Raw genomic sequence first — 20,146 nt, forward strand, 5'->3', positions numbered from 1 at the left:
ACCAAATAAACTGAAATAGTGGCAATGCATTGTAAAAAATAATTTTGTAACTAATAAAACTCCTCAAGTTGATATTGGGTGTGTTTAAGATTCGTAGTCATATAAACCAAATAGAAGATTTTCGCGTGTCATCGGTTGAGGTACGTTAAAAAACTTCAAGTGTGTGAAGGGCTAATACTTTCAGAGGCTGCTTTCGAGAATTCAGTATCACGTGTATATGTTTTAGTTGAATTTGATCGTTGCATTTAAAGTTATTTCAAAACGGTAAATTTGATGTTGTGGTGAAACATATGGACACTTTTACTGTTCATTATAATCCTATTTCTGTTTAATATATATCAAGAAAGATTACTATCTGATTATTTTATATCACGCCAAAATCTACCGCTATCTAACGCTTAACCACCCTAGCAACCGTTTGTAATTGACATCTTAACAGGAAGTCCAGTGGTTTGACAAACGATGTGGACACACAGGCTAATATGTTTTATTACGTTTTTAAAACAGTACTTAATGACGATCCCTCCCTGATGTCTTCACGACGTTTTGTGGAAGTTTCTACAGGCCAAATGGTCCCATGCAAGCTCTTGCAGCAATTATAAAGAACGGTAGTTGATACAATAAATTTGAATAGTTGACATTCTACAATATCTAAAGTAGTGTGCTTGACATATTTTAATTTATTTATTTACAGTTGCAGCAAGAATGAATAAAAATTCTTTTTGATTTAATGTTATAAAGTAGAGTTTTAGCGTTTCACTTCGATATAAGTAATTGAATTAGTATTGGAAGACGGGGATTAACGTTAGTGTTTTGAACTCTTTTCTTTCTGTGAATTTATGTAGAAACATGGATTTTTTCTTAACTATTCCAAATATTTGATTTTATATAAAAGTTCTATTATACGTAAAATTTTTTTTCACACTTCCTCTATTTTATTTCCGTCATTTAATAAATTCTACAATAAATAGAGAAATGAAAAGGAATCTGGATTAATAACGCTTTTTTGAATAATTCTTCCTTTAGTTTAAAATAATTAGGATGCTTGTTATCCTATTTAATACGGAGTATATTCAAAATTGAAATAAATATAAAAACAAAAAAATAAACTAATAAAAAAATATGAAATACTTAAAATAAATAATAAATTATTTAACTAAATGAATGTGCGTCTACAAACACATATCATTCTTAAATAAAAAAAAAACATGTAATAATTTTGACGAGCTAAAACAAAGCAAATAACCAAACGATTACAAAGATCTCAATAAATTCATTCAAAAATAAAAGAACTCAAATAACTCTCCTATCTTACTAGTAGTTAAGCTTATTGGCGCAGCGTGGCGCTAAAGGCGTTTTGGTTAGAGTGGCATTAATAATAATAAAATGATAAAAAAGCACGTAGCTTTTTATATATATAGCATTCGAGCGGAAACTTTTTACATATTTTTCTGTGTCTTAAAATGTGCTGCTATAAAAATTAATAATTTAAAATCAACGGCAATTGAACAAAATGTGTTTAAAATCAAAATCAATGAAGATAATGTATATATTTGTTTAGGGGAGAAGTTGGCAATTCCCATATTATTGTTGATGTAAGGCAATTATTAAATAGAAAACAATAGTAGTGCGTTATATGGTGCTTTTTTAATTAGTACTGAAGTACTCATTATAGGTTCTATGGTTATAGACTATTTATGGTCTATTGAAAGGGATATATATCAGTGAAAATTGCTTGATTTCGGTAATTTTTGCCGTTAATGTGTAGCCCAAGAGCAACAGCGTGATTACATATACATTATGAATGCATGATATGCATTATGAATGCATGACATGCATTATGAATGCATGACATGCATTATGAATGCAGATGATCTTTGCTTTGGTGGTTTGAATTTTTAAAATACAATATTAATTATCATTATAATATAACATCACTAAGAAGGGTGATGAATAGAAATAAGTAAATAAAAATTGGAAAAATTAAATATTTGTTAATTGTGACTCATGTTCTTCAGCTCTGTGTCTGCTTTAGTAGAGTGCATCAAACAACTAACAATTGATCATTAACTTTTCACTCCTTATGAATAACGGTATTCAGCTTGACTCAGATAAAAAGCGGGAGATTTTATTTAAAGAAGATCAGCCCATGACTATTCTTAGTGAGCGGTTTTCTAAAGAAATTTTATTTTATTAGGGTAATATCGTGAAAGCAAATTATTTTTTCGTCTTTAACGAAAATGTAGTTTTAATACCAGAAATATTTAAAATACGTAAAAGTACACTTACCAATGTTGTGAAATGGTAATAATACTTATAGTCATTCATTTGCACTTGCAAAATCTGGAATATATTATTAAAGTATAATTTATTAGAGACATTTAGCGTATAATTGCAAAAATGTAAATATAATAAGAAAAATACATAACTTCTGGCTTGGCATATAAGTCACGGGTTATATGCCAAGTTTAATTATCAATTGTAAACATAAAACAAAAATCTATATGTTCGAACTATGATTTAAATGAAGTATAATATGAATGAATACAGATAGAGCTTGTCGTGAAAATCAAATTAATATTTTTGGCTTATAAGAAGACAAGTTAAGAAGATAAATTGCTTAATAGATTGCACAATTACCATCTATGTTTTCATTTTATCATTATGTGATCTATTTAATAGGTAAAATTAAAAAAAAGTAGAAATTAAAAGGAAAAATCGGCTGTTTTTGATAAGATTAATGCTTTTAATTATATATTCTTTTTCGTAAATGCAGAAATTGGTAGACTGACTTTTGATTCATTGATTGAATGCTTAAAAATTTTAAAGCAATATGATTTTTGTTCTGCAATCGCATCTCAAAATTACCCATATTTAAAACGAAGTCATTTACCATGAATTGGATTTTGTTATCATTTCTAATAAATGTTACTACAAACAAAAGAATTATTTTACTGTTGATAAAAATATATGCTGGATAAAATAATTGTTTCTGTTATTATATAAAAATTTAACAACTATTATAAAATTATGTAATGTGAGCAAACGCTTAGCAAATATGTATGAACAATTTGTGAAAGTATTACGAACAATAATTTTTTTTTACTTGGTAAGATCTGTTTAAAATAAGTCAAGAAAAATGCCGTATTATAGATTTTTTTCCTTAAAAGTAAAATATATCGGAATATCATCCAAATTGCATTTAAACTTTTTTCATGACAAATTAAACTACTTACTAAAAATAAACTTGACATTTCCTGAGTTCAAAAAATGTTAAATAACTTTCAGTTTACAACAGTGCATCGTATAAAATATATTTTTAATCAAGTTGTGTCTTTTGAATAGTTTATTCAACAGCAAAAGAAATGCAAACAGAAAACTGGAACAGCATTATCGTTTGTATTATGTTTTGTTTTTCTTCTTTTTCTTAATTTATTTGAAATTCCATGCAGAATGTTGGAAATTAAAGTATCGATTTATACATATGCTAATATTACTAATTTTGAAAGAAAATAAATTCAGGTATTTTACTGACTGATAATAAACTGAATGAAATATTTTAGCAATTAGATTTATGGAATTTTCAGAAACAGAGAAAAGGGGATAGCAGAATTCGAAATTACATCATACATTTTTTTTGTAGTTAAATTCTAAAATTTCAATCAGTATTAATACAAATTTTTCTTATTTAAACTTTATTGATCAATCTTAATTTTAATTTTCTATAACAGACTGAAAACAAAACCGGAATCACACTGCTCTAATACGCCTTTTTTACACTATTAAAATAATTTTAATGCAATCACACTAAATATCAATATCTGGTTTCAGTAAATTCAATATTCTAACGGAAATTAAACTCTGTAACTAGAAATTCGTTACTTAAGTCCTAAGACTTAAAAAGAAATATTTCGTGAATCGCTAAATGTCCGCTGCAACGTTTTGACTTGATGCGTATCCTCCTAGAATTGAATTACTCCTTACCTTTACTAGTCACTCTTCTTGCCTAAGTAGTAAATATGATTAGTTACTTACAGTTCCTTCCCTTCGATGAAAAATTACCATTTATCTAAAAAGACCCAATTTCAGAGGAGTAGGTAGGGTATATATCAATAATAATGAAACTAACTTTTTTCGATGTACCTTTTCTAAGAAAGTACGTAAGATATTGCTTTGACATTTTTTGGGGATATTTGAGATTATATTGGTTGTATACTGTGATAATGTTTCAGTGCCAAGAAATTATAAGTTCTTAGCTTATATTCAAAAAAAGAAATTCAGCAAAGGATATGTTATAACAGTCATCCTAGCGTAAACATGTGTATGTAAATATTCGGTGAAAAAAAAACTGATACAATGTCTTATTTAGATGCCGAGAAGAGGTACGTAGAAAAAGGCAAGTTTCAGCATTACTGGTATATGTCCTACCAACTCTGCTTTAAAAAAATACTGATTTATTGTCCAAATCAATCTACAATGACATTAATCAATTTATATTTGTATAAAAAACATACTGATAGCCATGCTACGAGTTATTTTTACCAAATATTCAGCAATTCAATAACACGCGGAAAATATGAACGTTTGATAAGTTATTGGATGTTTTACAAATTTAAATACTACTACGTTTAGTCTGAACTATTTTTTGACAGACAATCTGCTGTAATGGCAACTAATTCCCTTTTCAGTATTGTTGTTTTATTTTCAAGATATAATATTAATAAATGTTTAATAAATTGGTAGAGAGCACTTACAGATTATGTACTTACTGCTTTGAGCAAATGTGGCAGATTGTCGGGTTTCGTGTCAACGACGATACTATAAATGCCGCGTCCTTTGATGTCCCTCAGAACGTCCCGAAACCCTTGTTGGTCCGTCTTGCGAAACACATATTGGACATTTTTTGGAACTGGCAACTTCAGAAGCTCTTGTAAGTTGATGAGGGCTGAGAAAAATTAACATTAAATTGTTAAAACACAATTTGATCCCTCTGAGAAACTAATTAATCTAGCCATTGTAAGTAGAAATTGACTGGTAATTAATATATTTAGTTAGTGAGCAATTAAGAACGTTAGTAATAAGTGGGTGATTAAAAACGTTAGTAAGTATTAATTAGGGGGTAAGTAATAGCATTAGTAATTAGTAGGTAAATAAAAGCTATAGTAAGTAGTAATTCGAGGGTAACTAATAGCCTTAATAAGTGGAGATTAGCCTTGTTGGGTGGGCGTTGGGTCCATGTCCCAGAACTCGTGAGTTCGAAGACTCCCGCTGAAAACTCCCCGTGTAGTCAATTGTGACTGGAGCGCGTTAAGTCAATCGGGTCACATAGTCATTCATGTTCCCATAAAAATCATACCACTTTGGTACTGAATTGGTGATTGATCGTTCTCTGGTCCAGGTAAAAATTACGATCTGTAAATGACTGAATGGGCTCGCCCTATAAACGGACTGTGACGTGTGTGTAGCTAAAGTCGTATTCCTGGTCATAGATTTCGAAATTAAAAAACAAGAAATGCACCCTCTGCCTTACCTTCGCTTTGCTTAATCAATCAGGCTTGCTGGTATTGGCAAATGGCATTGGAAACAATAGTAGTAATTGGTGGATGACTAATAGCCTTAGTAAGTAGTAATTACCGGTTAATGTACAATGTACTGATTTCTGGGCAACTCATATCTCTAGTAATATTAATAAATAACTAAGCAGAATGCAGCAAACCGTACGTTTCTATTTTTTTTTTCAGTTTTCTTCAATGTCTTTTTATAACCATCTTTCATTTTTGGGATACTTATTTTGTACAATGATTAGTGGCTAACGAATTGCCTTAGTAAGTAGTAATTAGTGGGTTACTTATAGCCTTATTAAGTCATTTTTAGTGGGTTACTAATAGCCTTAGCAAATTTTTTTTATTGGGCTACTTTTATCCAAGAAGTAATTACCGGTTTCAGTAGTGATTTCTGGACAACTAATGTCTCTAGTTGTAATTACTAAATAACAAATAGTTTTTGCAAGCAATAATCACAGGGTGTTCTAAAAATGGCGGCTGATTTAAGAAATTAATTAAATTTTAAAGGAATGTTTGATATAGAAATGTATGGTTTGCTGCGTTCGATATAGAAATCTAGTTAATTTGTTTTTCACGGAGTTTTGAAACTAAGTACCAAGTTCGTTAGGAGATATAGATCGGCTGACAAAGATAATCTTTTGATAAAGCAATGGTTTCAAAATAACGACCGTTTGTAGAAGCTTAACTGTTGGGAAATTTCAGCACAATTTGACATTTAGATACGAAAAAAAATTTTGCTCCTGAAACAGAACGCAGCAAACCATACGTTTTCATAAATTTTTTATTTTTCCTTACTGTATTTCTGTAACCATCTATCATTTTTGGGACATATGTTCTAAGTAGCTAGTGTGGAGAGGAGTGCTCCCGCAATACAATTTAAGCAAATCTAACTTGAGAATTAATATTAAAAAAATAAAAGTAATTATGACTTTATCGATAAAATCATATATAACTGTGTAGAATCATATATAACTGTGTGTCCACCATTCAAAGCTCATACACTACGAATATTCAAGCATTATGTGAAAAAAACACCAATTAAAGACATAGCAAAACATTTTTATAACTGTAAAATTGGTGTGAAAAACGCATATGTGTATCTAAAAAAGTTTTATTATAAACATTCATGAGCGAAATTCTTGTTTAGTATTGAAAAGAGCTTATTTCATTTCATAGTTAGTAGTAATTAGTAATAGCAGATTTTTTTACGTCGTTTTCAATTACGACAGAGAAGAACTAATTCTGGGCAGTGATGGCCTGGTCGGTAGGGCGCTGGGCCCATGTCCGAGAGCTCGTGGGTTCGAACCCCTCCGGCCGAAGACTCCCCGTGTGGTGAAGTGACTGGTGCACGTTAAATCTGGCGAGTCGCAAAAGTACTCCCTGTTCCCATAACAAATCAATACTGGCGATACTGGATCGATAGTTATCTGATTCAGGTCAAAATTACGATCTGTAGATGAATGAATGGATGTATGAATGGGTCCGCCCTATAAACGGGTGCGACGCATGGTGCGGCAGAAGTCGAATTCTTGGTCATAAATGGCGCCACTGAACAACAAGAAGCTCACACTCTGCCTTAAATTTGCTCGGTTTCACCAAGCATGCTTGTTAGTTTGGCAAGTGTCATTAGAAACAACAACAACAGAACTAATTCCTAATTCAGTTGCCTCTGTAAGCCACATTATTGCATTCATGCTGTACATTTTAGTTATGTGTTTTTATAAATTGCTATCTTTGAAACTTCAAAGAATGCTTGCACTGTACATTATAAATTTCGAATTATTATCAGTATGAAAACATGATTATAATATGTTATTTTTAGAAGATCAGAACAACGTTATGCAGTACCATTGTCGTCCTCATAAATTATGGCCACTTTTGTCCAGTTGAGGTACTTCGTCAGATCTCTAAGGGCTCGACCCAGCAGCCAGGGACTCGGAAATAAATTGATGGAAAATTCTTTCACCTCAGGCTCGACATCTAATCTGGCTTCTATGTGGGGGATATCTAAAGCATCACATAAACTTTGAATATGACTTCCCATAAGAGCATTTTGAGGACCAAAGATGGCGCTTACGCCAGAGTTGACTTGTTGGCAGGCTGAAAGGAGTATAAAAAAATTGTAGATCGTTAAGCAATTCTTAAAACAATATTTAAATATGATCTACTTAAAAACCATTACGTACTATTTTATTTATTCAAATACTGATAAAATCAGAAGTTAATATCAAATATAAATTTCCGAAAAGTATATAAAATTATATTGTTACAATTTTAAAAAAAGTTTATGAATGCTTGTTTACGCATCAATTTTTTTTAATATTTCAAAATTACTATATGGAACTGACACCGAAAAAAAGTATGGTTATATCTACTAGAATATGTAAAATTTTACCGTATTTCTGACTCTATGGGAATACCAAACACCCATTAATTTTTACCGAAGCTCTAATATGACAAAATGTATTAAAGTTTAGTAGTTCCATTAGAATATCTTAAAATATGACATGAAAATAATTTATTCGATTAAATTTTCTTTTTAATTTTGCAATTTTTACTAAATAGAACTATAACTTAAAATACAGAAATTCTGGGATACCTTTACCTCATGAACAGAAAAATTTCTTCACCAATGGTTTAAAATATTTTGGTTTTTTATTAAACAGAATTTGGTTTTTCCTCATTAGTATGCAGTAAGGAATTTCTAACTCTATGTAACTTTCTGTAACTTCTCAATTGTTACTTCTAACACTGTCAGTTGAGGTACTCCTTAGATCATTTCATGAGAAACTTGCACTTTTCACACAAAAATCGTCTACGACAAAATGTTAAATCACCGCTTACTCAAACGAGAGTAGAATGTCAAGTCTGTAAAAGGACCTTAAACCTTCAAAATATCCCTTTTTAGAATTCATTTAAATTAGCGAGGCTATTTATTCATTGAATAAATATATTGCATTCTTTTTATTTTCTTTAAAAAGCAAAACAGGATCAAATGTTTCTTTCTAACCGAATTACTTAATTTATGGATTAGGAAAAACGCTAAGAACATTTATTGCGTTTTCAAACTAGTTAATGCTGTATCAGAATTTTAAAAATTTCTAAAGCGAAATCAAACGTCCTCAAAACAGATCCATTTATTTTGAAGTTATTTATTAATAACGACATGTAAATTCTATAATCGGTTTTGTCGATTTTAGTTCGAATCAATTCTAGTGTGCAAATGGATGCCAACATCTATCACGCAAGATGGTGTATTGATAATGATAAATTAAACATTTGATTTCAAATTTCAGACATCATTTGCGTTAATTATTTAAAAGCGTTTTAATTTCAATATTGGAATTTTGAACACTAAATGATAGATTCTTTTTATTCACAAATAAAATGTCATAATTTTAATGTCGTAGTTTAATGACTTAATTTAATGGCATAGTTTAAAGATTTAATATATTTCTTAGAAAGCTAGATGGATATGCTACATACAATGGATTTTAAAATATTTAAAAAAAAGTAGTCAAAGAACCCTGAAAAAGAAAAACAGAAAAATTGCCATACTGTCTGAAAATGACATTTCTTATGTCAAAAAACAAAAAAACGCAATTATGCATAATGAAACCAAAGTGCACGATATTTCAAAAATTCATTTAGTAGTTTTTTTCCGTTCGTATAGTAACGGTTTACAGAAAATTTTGGTTTTCAAAATCATAGTTTTGGATCTTTATTTAGATCAACGATTTACCACACTAAAAATTCATTAAAACGAGGAAGTAATAACTTGGATACTTCAACTTATTTATTTTTGACTTTGCGTATTCGTTTTATTTATTGAAATAAAACAAAACAGTATCAATAAATTTAATTCGAATTCAGTGACTTTTGTTACTTCTTCAACAAGTGGTATTACCATACGACATTGCCACATATTTAGCAATAATTTCAAAACTGGGAAGTAAATTTAACCGAATAAATCGTTTTATGCCATGCTTTAAAGTATGATGATAAAATTATAAATTTTACTTCATTTACTACAAATATATTATAAACCCAAATACATGGTAAAAAAACAACAAGTTTTGGTGCTTAATCTAGCAAAATCATTATCAAAGCACTTCGGTAAAAATTTCCGAGATATTAATGCTCCCTTAGAACGAAAAACACGGTAACTTTTACTACATTCGGTCAAATTTAACTATATTTTTTTTCTCGGTGTACTAGAATGTCTCCGTGATTTCAGGATTTTTTCAAAAGGTAGAGTAATATAATGATAAGACTCATTTTAAAATTTTCAGGAGATTGTTTTCGATTTATCTTTATCACAATTTTAAAATACGATTTAAAATTTTCAAATTTTCTACTTAATTTTTTTACGATTTTTTATCACGATTCGCTTATTACCAATGAAATCATTTTATGTGTCTGAATAATTTCTGGTAAAAATTATCGTAACTTGAAAACTCCCAAGTACTTGTAATTACAGTTATAAATAGAAAAGTACTGAAGAATAATGTGTTGAAAAAATACTACCATTCATAAAAGTGTTAATCAAAAATTATTGTGAATTTTTAATTTAAATTCTTTCAACTCACACACAGTTCAAACCTTTAAAAGCAAAAGCAAAAACTTTCGTTTAAAGTTATCTGAAGCAATCATACTAAAACAAAAGCGAAATTTTTATTTTATTTTTTAAAAGAAGAAATGCGCTCTTCGTTTTAAACGCAATCATACAATTCTATATACATACGTAGAGCTGCGCAAAAACATACAACAGCACGATTTGTTTTTCCGTCCATGGAAGATTTAAAGAATTCTTTATAGAAATGTTTATCCATGACCGTCACTGGGACGAATATATTTCCTAAGAATATTTGCATAGAATATCTCCCAGTATTTGGGATTTTAGCATGGACGCACACGCCATTTTGTTTACAGTTAACAAATCTCCAAAAAGGAAATAGTGCCTTTGGGTGTTCTTTCTCGATTGAAAACAGCTTGGGAAAAAAAAACTGTTTGTACCTTATTGTTTACGGCAAAGAAATTCTCCGTAAAGGATATCGATATTTTTCATTTGTCCACGACTACCTATATGGGTTCGCTTAAAATACATCATCTCATGAAAATAAGTAAACTTATTTAGAATTAAAATTATTTTAGATTACTTTAGAGTGTTTGTAAGGCTATTAAAGATTATTTTAGAATGTTAATAAAAATCTAATGGAATGTTTGCCATTTTAAGAGTTAATCGCTTGTCTGTTTTTCTACAAAATTGCTACTCATTATTGACCCGCTCTTGTAAACACTGCGAGAGTTTCGGTATTCTCATGTCATATTAGCTCACCACTGTGTTCTTCAGTTCTTGGAAGATTTAAAGAGTTCTTTATCGAACTATTTATGTATGACTGACACTGGATGAAATATATTTCCTAAAAACACTCGCATAGAATGCCTCCAGTATGTGGTGTTCTTGCAAGGAACCACGCGTTATTTTGATTACACTTAACAAATCTCGAAAAGGGGAATAGTGCCTTTGGGTGTTCCTTCTTGATCAAAAATAACTTGAAAAGAAACTGCCTATATCATGTTGTTTGCAGTAAAATAATTCTCTGTAAAGGAAATCAGATATTTTTCATTCTTCCACTACTACTAACATGGACAGTCTCATAATAAAAAAACTGATTGAGTAATAAAATTGAAGTATTTTTTTAAAATCTTGATAAAAAATTTTCTGCACATTTTTGACTACTAGAACTTTGAAAATTGATTTCAGAAATAAAAAATAGCATTCACTTATATGCAATATTTTTGCCATTTTAAGAGTTAATCGTCTGTCTGCTTTTCTACAAAATCGCAACTCAAAATTAACCCATTTTTTTAAACTTTGTGTGAAGCGTTATTTTCTCATGTCCTATCAGCTCAACACTAAGTTTTTTAATCAGCGGGGAAACTCATTTTTAAGCTTTTCTTCTTCGGAATCAGTTAAAATAGAATATATTGAAGATTCGATTCAACCAACAGTTGACCCAATTCTGCATTAAGCAATTCTGTTAAACTCCGTAGCCTTGTAATTTTGAGCCCAACTCAGAAGATACGGGAACTCTTGGATCAAGCATTGGGATAAACTAGCGTTTGGGGAGGACTCTTAGATGGAGCTAACCGGCATTTGCGTTACATGGAGTGAAAAGCCACAAAAATATCCCACGGTTAGCCTGACGGTGAGGGGATTCTAACCCATGATTTGTCTACCACTGAGAATTTTGCTTTAACGCTGTAGTCAGTGGGAGTTGGGAGTAGAATTCGTATCAACCTGCCGCCTCTGAGATTCGAACCTGGGCTACATGATTGGGAGGCGAACGTTCTTTCTATTGAGCAACCGTGATTTAAATGTATAGATGCCAGATTAGATAGTAGATTGTATAGATGCCAGATGCCTGTTGGATACATGATAAAAGCCGACAGATTAAATTAGTATTTCATCATTCTAAAGGGCAATGCAGCCAATTAAATTACTAGTTCTTGAACCAATTGCAAAGAAACTTTATAATATCTGCCTTCAGTTTAGACAGAACAAGTTCATCTAGTGACAATAATATCTTTGTAAGATTTGAAGACTAGAGGTTCCCAGAAAAAAAAATAATAAACTTTGAAATTACTGATGACAGACAAAACAAAAGCTTCATAAAGTTGTTTTCAGTTTTGACTTTTAGTATAAAATGATTTAATTCAGAATCAAAATATTTTCTGATTACCAGGTGATTACATATAATCAATCTATTATAAAGTTTTTATGTTAAATAATGTTCTCAATGCTGTTGTGTGTCTAGTAAAATTGTAGCCCAATATCGATTATAAGTAAGTGTGTAAAAGTTATGCGAGCATGTCAAATGAATTAAGGCTGAAGATAAATAAATTATATTTGGTCAATTGAAAGTTTTCTTTGATCGCAGGTCACACACCTTGTCTTTTCAATTGACATTTTCAGGTATTTTATTCTATCGACAAAAATAAAATTGAAGGGAAAATAAAATGATTCGTGTTTAAGCATTTAAAAGAATCCGTAGGGGATTCAGATCAGCAAATACTCAATTCTATTCAGAAAAAAAAATTTGAAATGTGTTTTGAAAAATAAAGAGATATTTATTATTTATTGAGAAATACTATGTGTTAGACAAGTATCTATACTTAAAAAAATATAAGTAAAAAACAGTTGTGTTTTTAAGTCAGGTACCTAATACAAAATCAATCAATACAGGCTTGCAATCACCTAATACAAAATATGAAATGCAAAGCATGTAATAAATTCAAACATTTTAACAAAGTAAAAATGTTTAAATTTATTACATGCTAGATTATAGTAGACACGTAGATTTTATCCAGACGCGATAAAATCTACGTATTTCTATCAAACATGATTCTAATGCACATTATTTTAATACAAACTATTTCTTAAATGGTTAGGAAAGGGATACATTTTGAAGCAGATATCCATGTCGATGATCAAGAAGATCTTAATTCCAAAAAGGGAATTCTATTTTGCTTTTGTTTTAAAAATGTCTAAATAAAAATGCGTACTGAAGTATAAGAAATATCTCTGATTTTGAGACACAAAGTCAAAATTTGAGCACTGATTTATTTTATTAATAAAATTGAAGCAATGGAGATTAGTTTAAATCTGAGTGCTACGATAAATTGAAGATACAAAAATGCCCCATTTATATATTCTTCTCTAAAAAGACATGTCTTCCTTATCCAATGGGAATTAAAAAGACAAACTATTTTTCAAATGTAACTACATAATGTTTTCATCGTCTAGATAAAAAAAAACGTAGAGATGTTTATAAACTAAATAAACAATATGACTGATAATATACGTTTAAGGTATCTCTCTTCCAAAAAGAACAAACCAATTTTTTATTTATTAATTTTTATAATTAATATAATATGTATATATAATTAGCATTACGTCTATTAAAAATAAAACAAAATATTCATTAAAATGAAGCTCTTTTTTGCTTTTAAAGCTCCAATTTTAATTCCATTTTATTAAACTTTATTCTTTAAAGGATTACAAAGTAAAAGGAAAGCTAAACTTTATACCCTTCTTAAAAATATCTTTTTCACATTTTGATACTCAATTTTTCAAAGGGCACAACCTTTGAAAGAAGTTTGCGTTTTTGTTTCATTTTTACTTGTACTTTTGTTTCATAGAGGCTTTTTTTTTTGGATTAGTTGAAGAGGTTTGTTGTCCTTTCAATTTTTTCCTCGGCTTAAACTATTTTTTTTCGTAACAATGTATCAAATCTGCCAAATTCAATAAAAATGTCACTAATTTTCTTAAAGAATCGAAGAAAAAACCTTTCAGTAAAAAATTGTTTTTGGATCTAAATCATTTTGTTATTTTTAGCTCATATCTTTTAAGCGAAGAGTATAAGTAGTAATAAAAAAATTAACTAAGTAATAAAAAGTAATTAAATAGAATAGCATTATCTTGGGGTAAATAAATGTATAAAACAGCTTTAATTTTTTAAAGACCCTCCAAAATAAAAATAAAAAATAAAAAATTACTATCTCAGTAATAATACATTTGGTGAATGTTACAGTTAAGGCCAAAATTGTGGTGTTAACTTCTTTAAAATCATTTTAAATGCAATATTATTTTTTGTGATGAAACCAAAATTAAGACTTAGAGTTTTTAACACAAAAATATTTAACATGCGTAAAACTGAAAGATTATTTTGTTTATTTTAATACAATATGTGCAGTTCATTAATGCTAACATTTAATTTATTTACAAGTAATAGAAGAAGTCTTTGCGAAAATATACAGTTTTTTAAAAATTATGTTTGCTTGTACAAGTAAGAAATTTAATTAAAATTTTAAAAAAGTTGTTTTTTATGTCATTTTTTTAATATTAGATTTATCTTGTTTTCAATAACTATGGCAAACTAAGTAAGAATATGTTTCTTTAAAACAAGCATAACAAACATTATTTTTTGTTTAGTAGTCGTAAATGCTTATTGAATGTTTTGTAAAATGTTTAAGTCTTAAAATATCTTTGAAATTTTAAGTAGAATTTTTCTGCAATGTGTCTTTATATTTAAAACACAAAATAAACGAAAAAAGAAATCCCCATATTCTTAAGTAAATAATCAAATGTATTAGTAACATATGTATAACAATATAATAATCAAATGTATGAATTAGTAACGTATACTAATTACATTGTTCTTTATTTTTATTTTATGCGTTAAAATCAAGGCTGCTGTATAAAAAGTAATTTGAATTTATATAATTTCAGTATAGTTTCATGAAAGTGATTCTACATCACAGCGGTTCCCAATTTTTCTCGGTTACGGAACCTTTTCTCGAAAGAACCTCGATCTGAAGAAAACAGTGAAGATACTGTGAAAAATTTAATTTAGAAACATTTACAAAAAAGAATGAAATTTATTATTTGTCTCATCAATAACAGACATAAATTAGGGTTTAAATTAGGCAGTTGAATTCATTGGTCTGGAGCTGCTTTTCGTCTTTTTTCGCAAAATGAATCTGAATTATGGTTAGTGAAATAAGATTTTTTTTTTAAGTCTTAGGCAGGTTATAGAAAAAAAAATATTTATTCATTGTTAAATTTTGTAATTATATTTTGAATTTTTAAATTATATGATAAATAATTATACATTAAAAAGATGAGAAGTAATTATGCATAAATAAGATCAGAAGTAATTGCGGGAATTATTTTTTTTCAACTATATCGATTGTCAAACAGCTAGGTCAAAATTTATCAGACAGCAATGTCGTTTGTTTAAAAAAATCATAAAAGCATTTGAAACATTAAATAAATGAAGCCGATCTATTAAAAGTATCAGGAAAAAGTATCGGTTAAAATAAAAAGCCCTAACTCGCGGAATCTCTGTGAATTTTCCATGGAACCCTTTAATTCCACAGATCACCGTTTGGGAACTGATGGTATATCACATAGTTTCTATTAACAATTTATTAGTAGAACTGTGTTGTTTGTAATATTAATTGAAATAGTAAGGCAAATTTCAAAATTTCAATTTATTACAGTTAGTTGAAATTTAAATTTATTACTTTATCCTGATGTGTTTATTCAATCATTAAGTAGCAGATCAACTTCATTCAACTTATTATATGAAACATTAACAACTACGTAGCACCTAAGCAGTCCGAAGTCATTAGGCATAAAAATCTCTCAACATATTTAAAAAATAGCTATCTCTCAAACCATTACCTAAAGACGGCGGATGAATATTTGAAGAATTATGCATACCATTGAAGTGGAACTTTATACTTGCTATGGAGAACAGGTGCTATATTCCCTCTAAGTTAAGAAAAATAATTCCCATTTTCTTAACAGAATAATAAAATATAGATATAAGAGTGTGCAATATATATTAATTGCATTATTTTTCCATTTTTGATTTAGTATTTTAAAATCAATGTTGTAATATAAATTTTAAATTGAAGTGATATAGTTTCTGTATTGCTTCATAAAAAGGATTCTTTATCATGTATTTCTATATAGTTTCTATAAGCAATTCGTTAGAAAAAATGTGCGGTTAGCAATTGTACTCAAACTATACCGTAAAGTTGTTATTTCAAACATATTTTAAAATTTAAATTTATTTAAAGATTTACTTTGTCCTGCTGTGTTTGCTTAGCCGTTAAGGAGCCAGTCAATTTCACACATCTTATGATACGAAACGTTAACAACTACATAACTCCTGAGTACTCCGAAATCATTAGGCATAAAATCTCTTCACATATATCAAAGATCTCTCAAATCATTAGCTAAAGATGGTGAATGAACATTTCGAAAATTATGCGTACGATTGAAGGGGAACTTAACACCTGCTACGGATAGTGCTTTAAGAGATGTAATTCGCTCAGGATCTAAATGCTGTACAGATAGTTTGACAGCTCGAAATTCTTTGTCAAGTAGAGAATCATGTTGATATTAACTAAAATCATTAATGCATATTTTGGATGATCGACATAGTTTAATGCATTTTTTGGATAACCGCATATTTATGGGTGTGAAATATATTATCTTTTATAGCCTCGCATTATTTTTTGTTCAAGAGTTTCAATTTAATTTTTTCATGTTTGTTTTAATATTTTTGAGAAGGAAGAATGAATATAAATTTTATTTGCTCCTAAAATATAAAATTTTGACATCATATTATATTTTTTAAGAAAATAGCAATTTATTTATTTTTACTTTATATATATATATATATATATATATATATATATATATATATATATATATATATATATATATATATATATATATATATATATATATATATATATATATATATATATATATATATATATATATATATAATAGGCCTACATGTAGGACTTTTTCATGGAATTAACCCGTAATTGCGTGTTACCTCGAGAGGAAAACTACGAAAACCTCCCACAGTTAGCCTGACAATAAACTAGCCATTGCCAGGATTCGAACCCGGAGCATCTCATTGGGAGACTAGCGCTCAATCCTCTGAGCTGCACCATGGCCCCTACTGAAGTTGCAGAAATAATTAAAAACAAGTAGGAATTGGATTTAAAAGTTTTGGCTTATGTCCTTTATGATTATCTGAAGTTTACTTAGTTCGCCGAGTCAAGCTTAAGCCTCACTTTTGAATTTACTGAAGTAGAGTCGTCAAGAAGGTAAATAAACTTATAGAAATCTAGATACGAGAGGTATTGTTTTCAATTGTTTCTTACGTTTTGAATGTAAATTGAAATTAAAAATAAATAATAAATTAAAAGATATTTTTCTCATATAAATACAGTGTAAGTTTTAATTTTTATTTTCTTAGTTTGAAAAGGTTCCGTTTAATTTATATCTGTTTATACTGAAGCTCAAAACACAAGTTAATATGGTTTATAGTTTATTGTTTTAAGGAGTTTTATGCAAATAGCAATTTTTAACTCATATCTATTAACTTGCTTGACATTGTAATCTAGAGAAGTGAATAATCATTCCTAAGTAATTTAAATTACTGTAAAATTAGACTATACTTAATTCAGTAAAATTAAGAAATTAGAAATTCTATTGTAATGAAAATTAAAACTTAGAATTAATTTTTACAGATAAAGCACTTTTACTTACTCATTTCAATTTAATCTTGATAAATTGAAATGAGTAAGTAAAAGTGAGTTTAACGTAATGTGAGTTTAACGTAAAATATACTCAAGGTGCAATGCCACGCTTGTTTAGGTAGAAATGTGAGATGCTAAGTTCGATCCAACCACTTGGTAAATTTATGATTACGGCAAAATCTTACATTGAAAAGAACTTAACTTCAAATATCAATATTGAACACAAACTACCACTTTTAAAACTATTTATAGCTTTTTCCTAAATATTCCCGGATGAAACTACTTAATAACTGGCATATAAAGCCGATTTACTTATATAATTCTGTGGTGATGGTGACCGTTTTAAATTTATTAGTGGATTTGTACATGTAGCATTATTGACTTTTTGGCCCTAATAGATACATCTTAATTTGAATGTAATAAAATAATAATTCTCTCAGAGAAATGAATAAGATCGTTTAAAAAAAATTGATTTATAATTTATTGAAAATGGCCATAATTTGAAAATATAAAAATTATAAAGAAACAAAATTCCTTAAAGGGATCAAGATAAAACATTCTCTTACATCGAGAATTTTAGTTACTATTTGCATATTCAACGGTTGGAACTGGGATGCCTAAAATGACACCCCAAGTCGCCAAAAATTTGAAATTGATTGAATTGTTCCAAACGGACAGTTAGGAGCATGGTAAGAGATCCAAGGTTGGCGATTTATTAAAAGATAACATCGCCAAAAATAAAGCTACCTTCCATAATCAATATTAGATTTGAAAATATTTTGGCGATCATGAATTGTAAGAATTAGTATCACCACGTAACTGAAACATGTTTGTGGTAAGAAATAAAGATCAAAGAGTTATAAATAGATTTTTGTTTTCGAGTTAGTGAATTAATGAGTCTTATATTAGTATTGAAATAAAAAGTTATCCGTTACATTGATCGATGAGATAAGAATAAATATTCGCTTTTTATAAATTTTAATAAAAATTATATAATTGATTTAATTTAATTAAAATTTGGATAAAAATGATTAAAAAAATAAGTGTAAGAAATTAAAGAAATTTTAAAAGCTAGGAAATATGTAATGCCTATTGTGGCATTACAATTTCTAAGGATAATTTTGATATTTTATTAAAGTAAAATTTAATATTTTAACATTAGAGTGGTCTGAAGCATACCTTTCTTAGCTGCATGGAAGCTGTCATCTTTGGGTATATATTGTATATCATAAACAAGAGTTGTGTTAGCTAAAAGTAGTTTATCCTTATTAATTCTATAAACTGAATATTTAAAAGCCAATTCTGAGGGACTGTCTCTTTGGTCTTCGGTGAAAAGAGCACCTAGAAAAGAAAGAAGAAAAAATAGTAAAACTAGTTTGCGAATGAAATGCATAAAATATGTCATTTCGGTCATAAAAATAAGCATCTTTTATTTTATCATAGTGATTTCATCTGATAAAAACTCAGTTTAAAACTACTTCTCTATTTTTAAGAAAAAAAACAGCATTTAAATCTTTTTGACTATCTTGTTTTGAAGCTTTAAAATGTGGTAATTATATTTAAGATTCTAAAATAGTTTTATTTATCACTCTAAACTAGTTTTATGATTCTAACATAATATTTTATAATTCTAATATAGTTTGATTACTGTATTTCTTGATTTCACTGAAATCTTAAACTGAAGTAATAAACATAATATGGTTTGAAAGTTGTCTGTCTGTTAAAAAATAATCCTTGCTAAATCAAATCAAACTGTATATTTCAGCAGATTGAATATCTATGCCATGAAAGCAACAATATTTGAAAATGAGTAGTTCTGTGAATTCAAATATATGCATACTACTTATTATCCATTTTTAAAATCTATGTCAAAATCAGGACGTACTATAAACGTAACCTTTTCAAAACAATAACATAAAGGATTTGATTCGAAACATCAAACCTGCTTGATTAAACTTGAAGATAATTTTTTAATTACTTTTTTTTCTCGATATAGAACTTAAATCATCTACAACCCAGTTTAAAGGTAAATAATTCAATTTAATTTCTCAATTTTGGTTGAAACAATTCCTAATTGTTGATGTGAAAACTCATTAATCCTGCTCTGATTATTTGGAAATATAACCTACAATGATTTTTCCACAATTTGAAACCTATCATGACATTTTCATGTTTCGGAACCCTCCATAATTTTTTCCTGCTTCGGAATCTATCATGATTTTTTCATGATTCGAAACTTACCATGATTTTTTCTTGATTCGGAACCTACCATGGTATTTCCATGATTCGGAATCTACCATGGTATTTCCATGTTTTGGAACCTACCAAATATTTCTGCGCGATGGCATCACTGCCGTTCATCGTATTGTTATAACCATATAATTTAGCAAGGATTTCTATAAAATTTACAATATAATGTTCTACTTACAATCTGCAACAGTACATTT

At 28.7% G+C, this 20,146-nt stretch overlaps 1 protein-coding gene across 4 annotated transcripts in view; it reads right to left on the minus strand.

Moving 5' to 3' along the window:
• The window catches only part of LOC107450782 (glutamate receptor ionotropic, kainate 2-like), a 99,066-nt gene that overhangs the window by 42,443 nt on the left and 36,477 nt on the right, over nucleotides 1-20,146 (minus strand). For all 4 annotated transcript variants that reach the window (XM_071181264.2, XM_071181262.2, XM_071181265.2 and 1 more), the window contains exons 2-5: nucleotides 18,879-19,040; nucleotides 7,413-7,664; nucleotides 4,770-4,945; nucleotides 2,290-2,343 (exon numbers count right to left, since the gene is read on the minus strand). In XM_071181264.2, the coding sequence (XP_071037365.1) occupies nucleotides 2,290-2,343; nucleotides 4,770-4,945; nucleotides 7,413-7,664; nucleotides 18,879-19,040 (644 nt within the window). The remainder of the gene's footprint in view (nucleotides 1-2,289; nucleotides 2,344-4,769; nucleotides 4,946-7,412; nucleotides 7,665-18,878; nucleotides 19,041-20,146) is intronic.

Source organism: Parasteatoda tepidariorum, chromosome 8, assembly GCF_982258835.1.
Source record: "Parasteatoda tepidariorum strain Cologne lab strain chromosome 8, Ptep-v5.0, whole genome shotgun sequence".
Taxonomy (NCBI): Eukaryota; Metazoa; Arthropoda; class Arachnida; order Araneae; family Theridiidae; genus Parasteatoda; species Parasteatoda tepidariorum.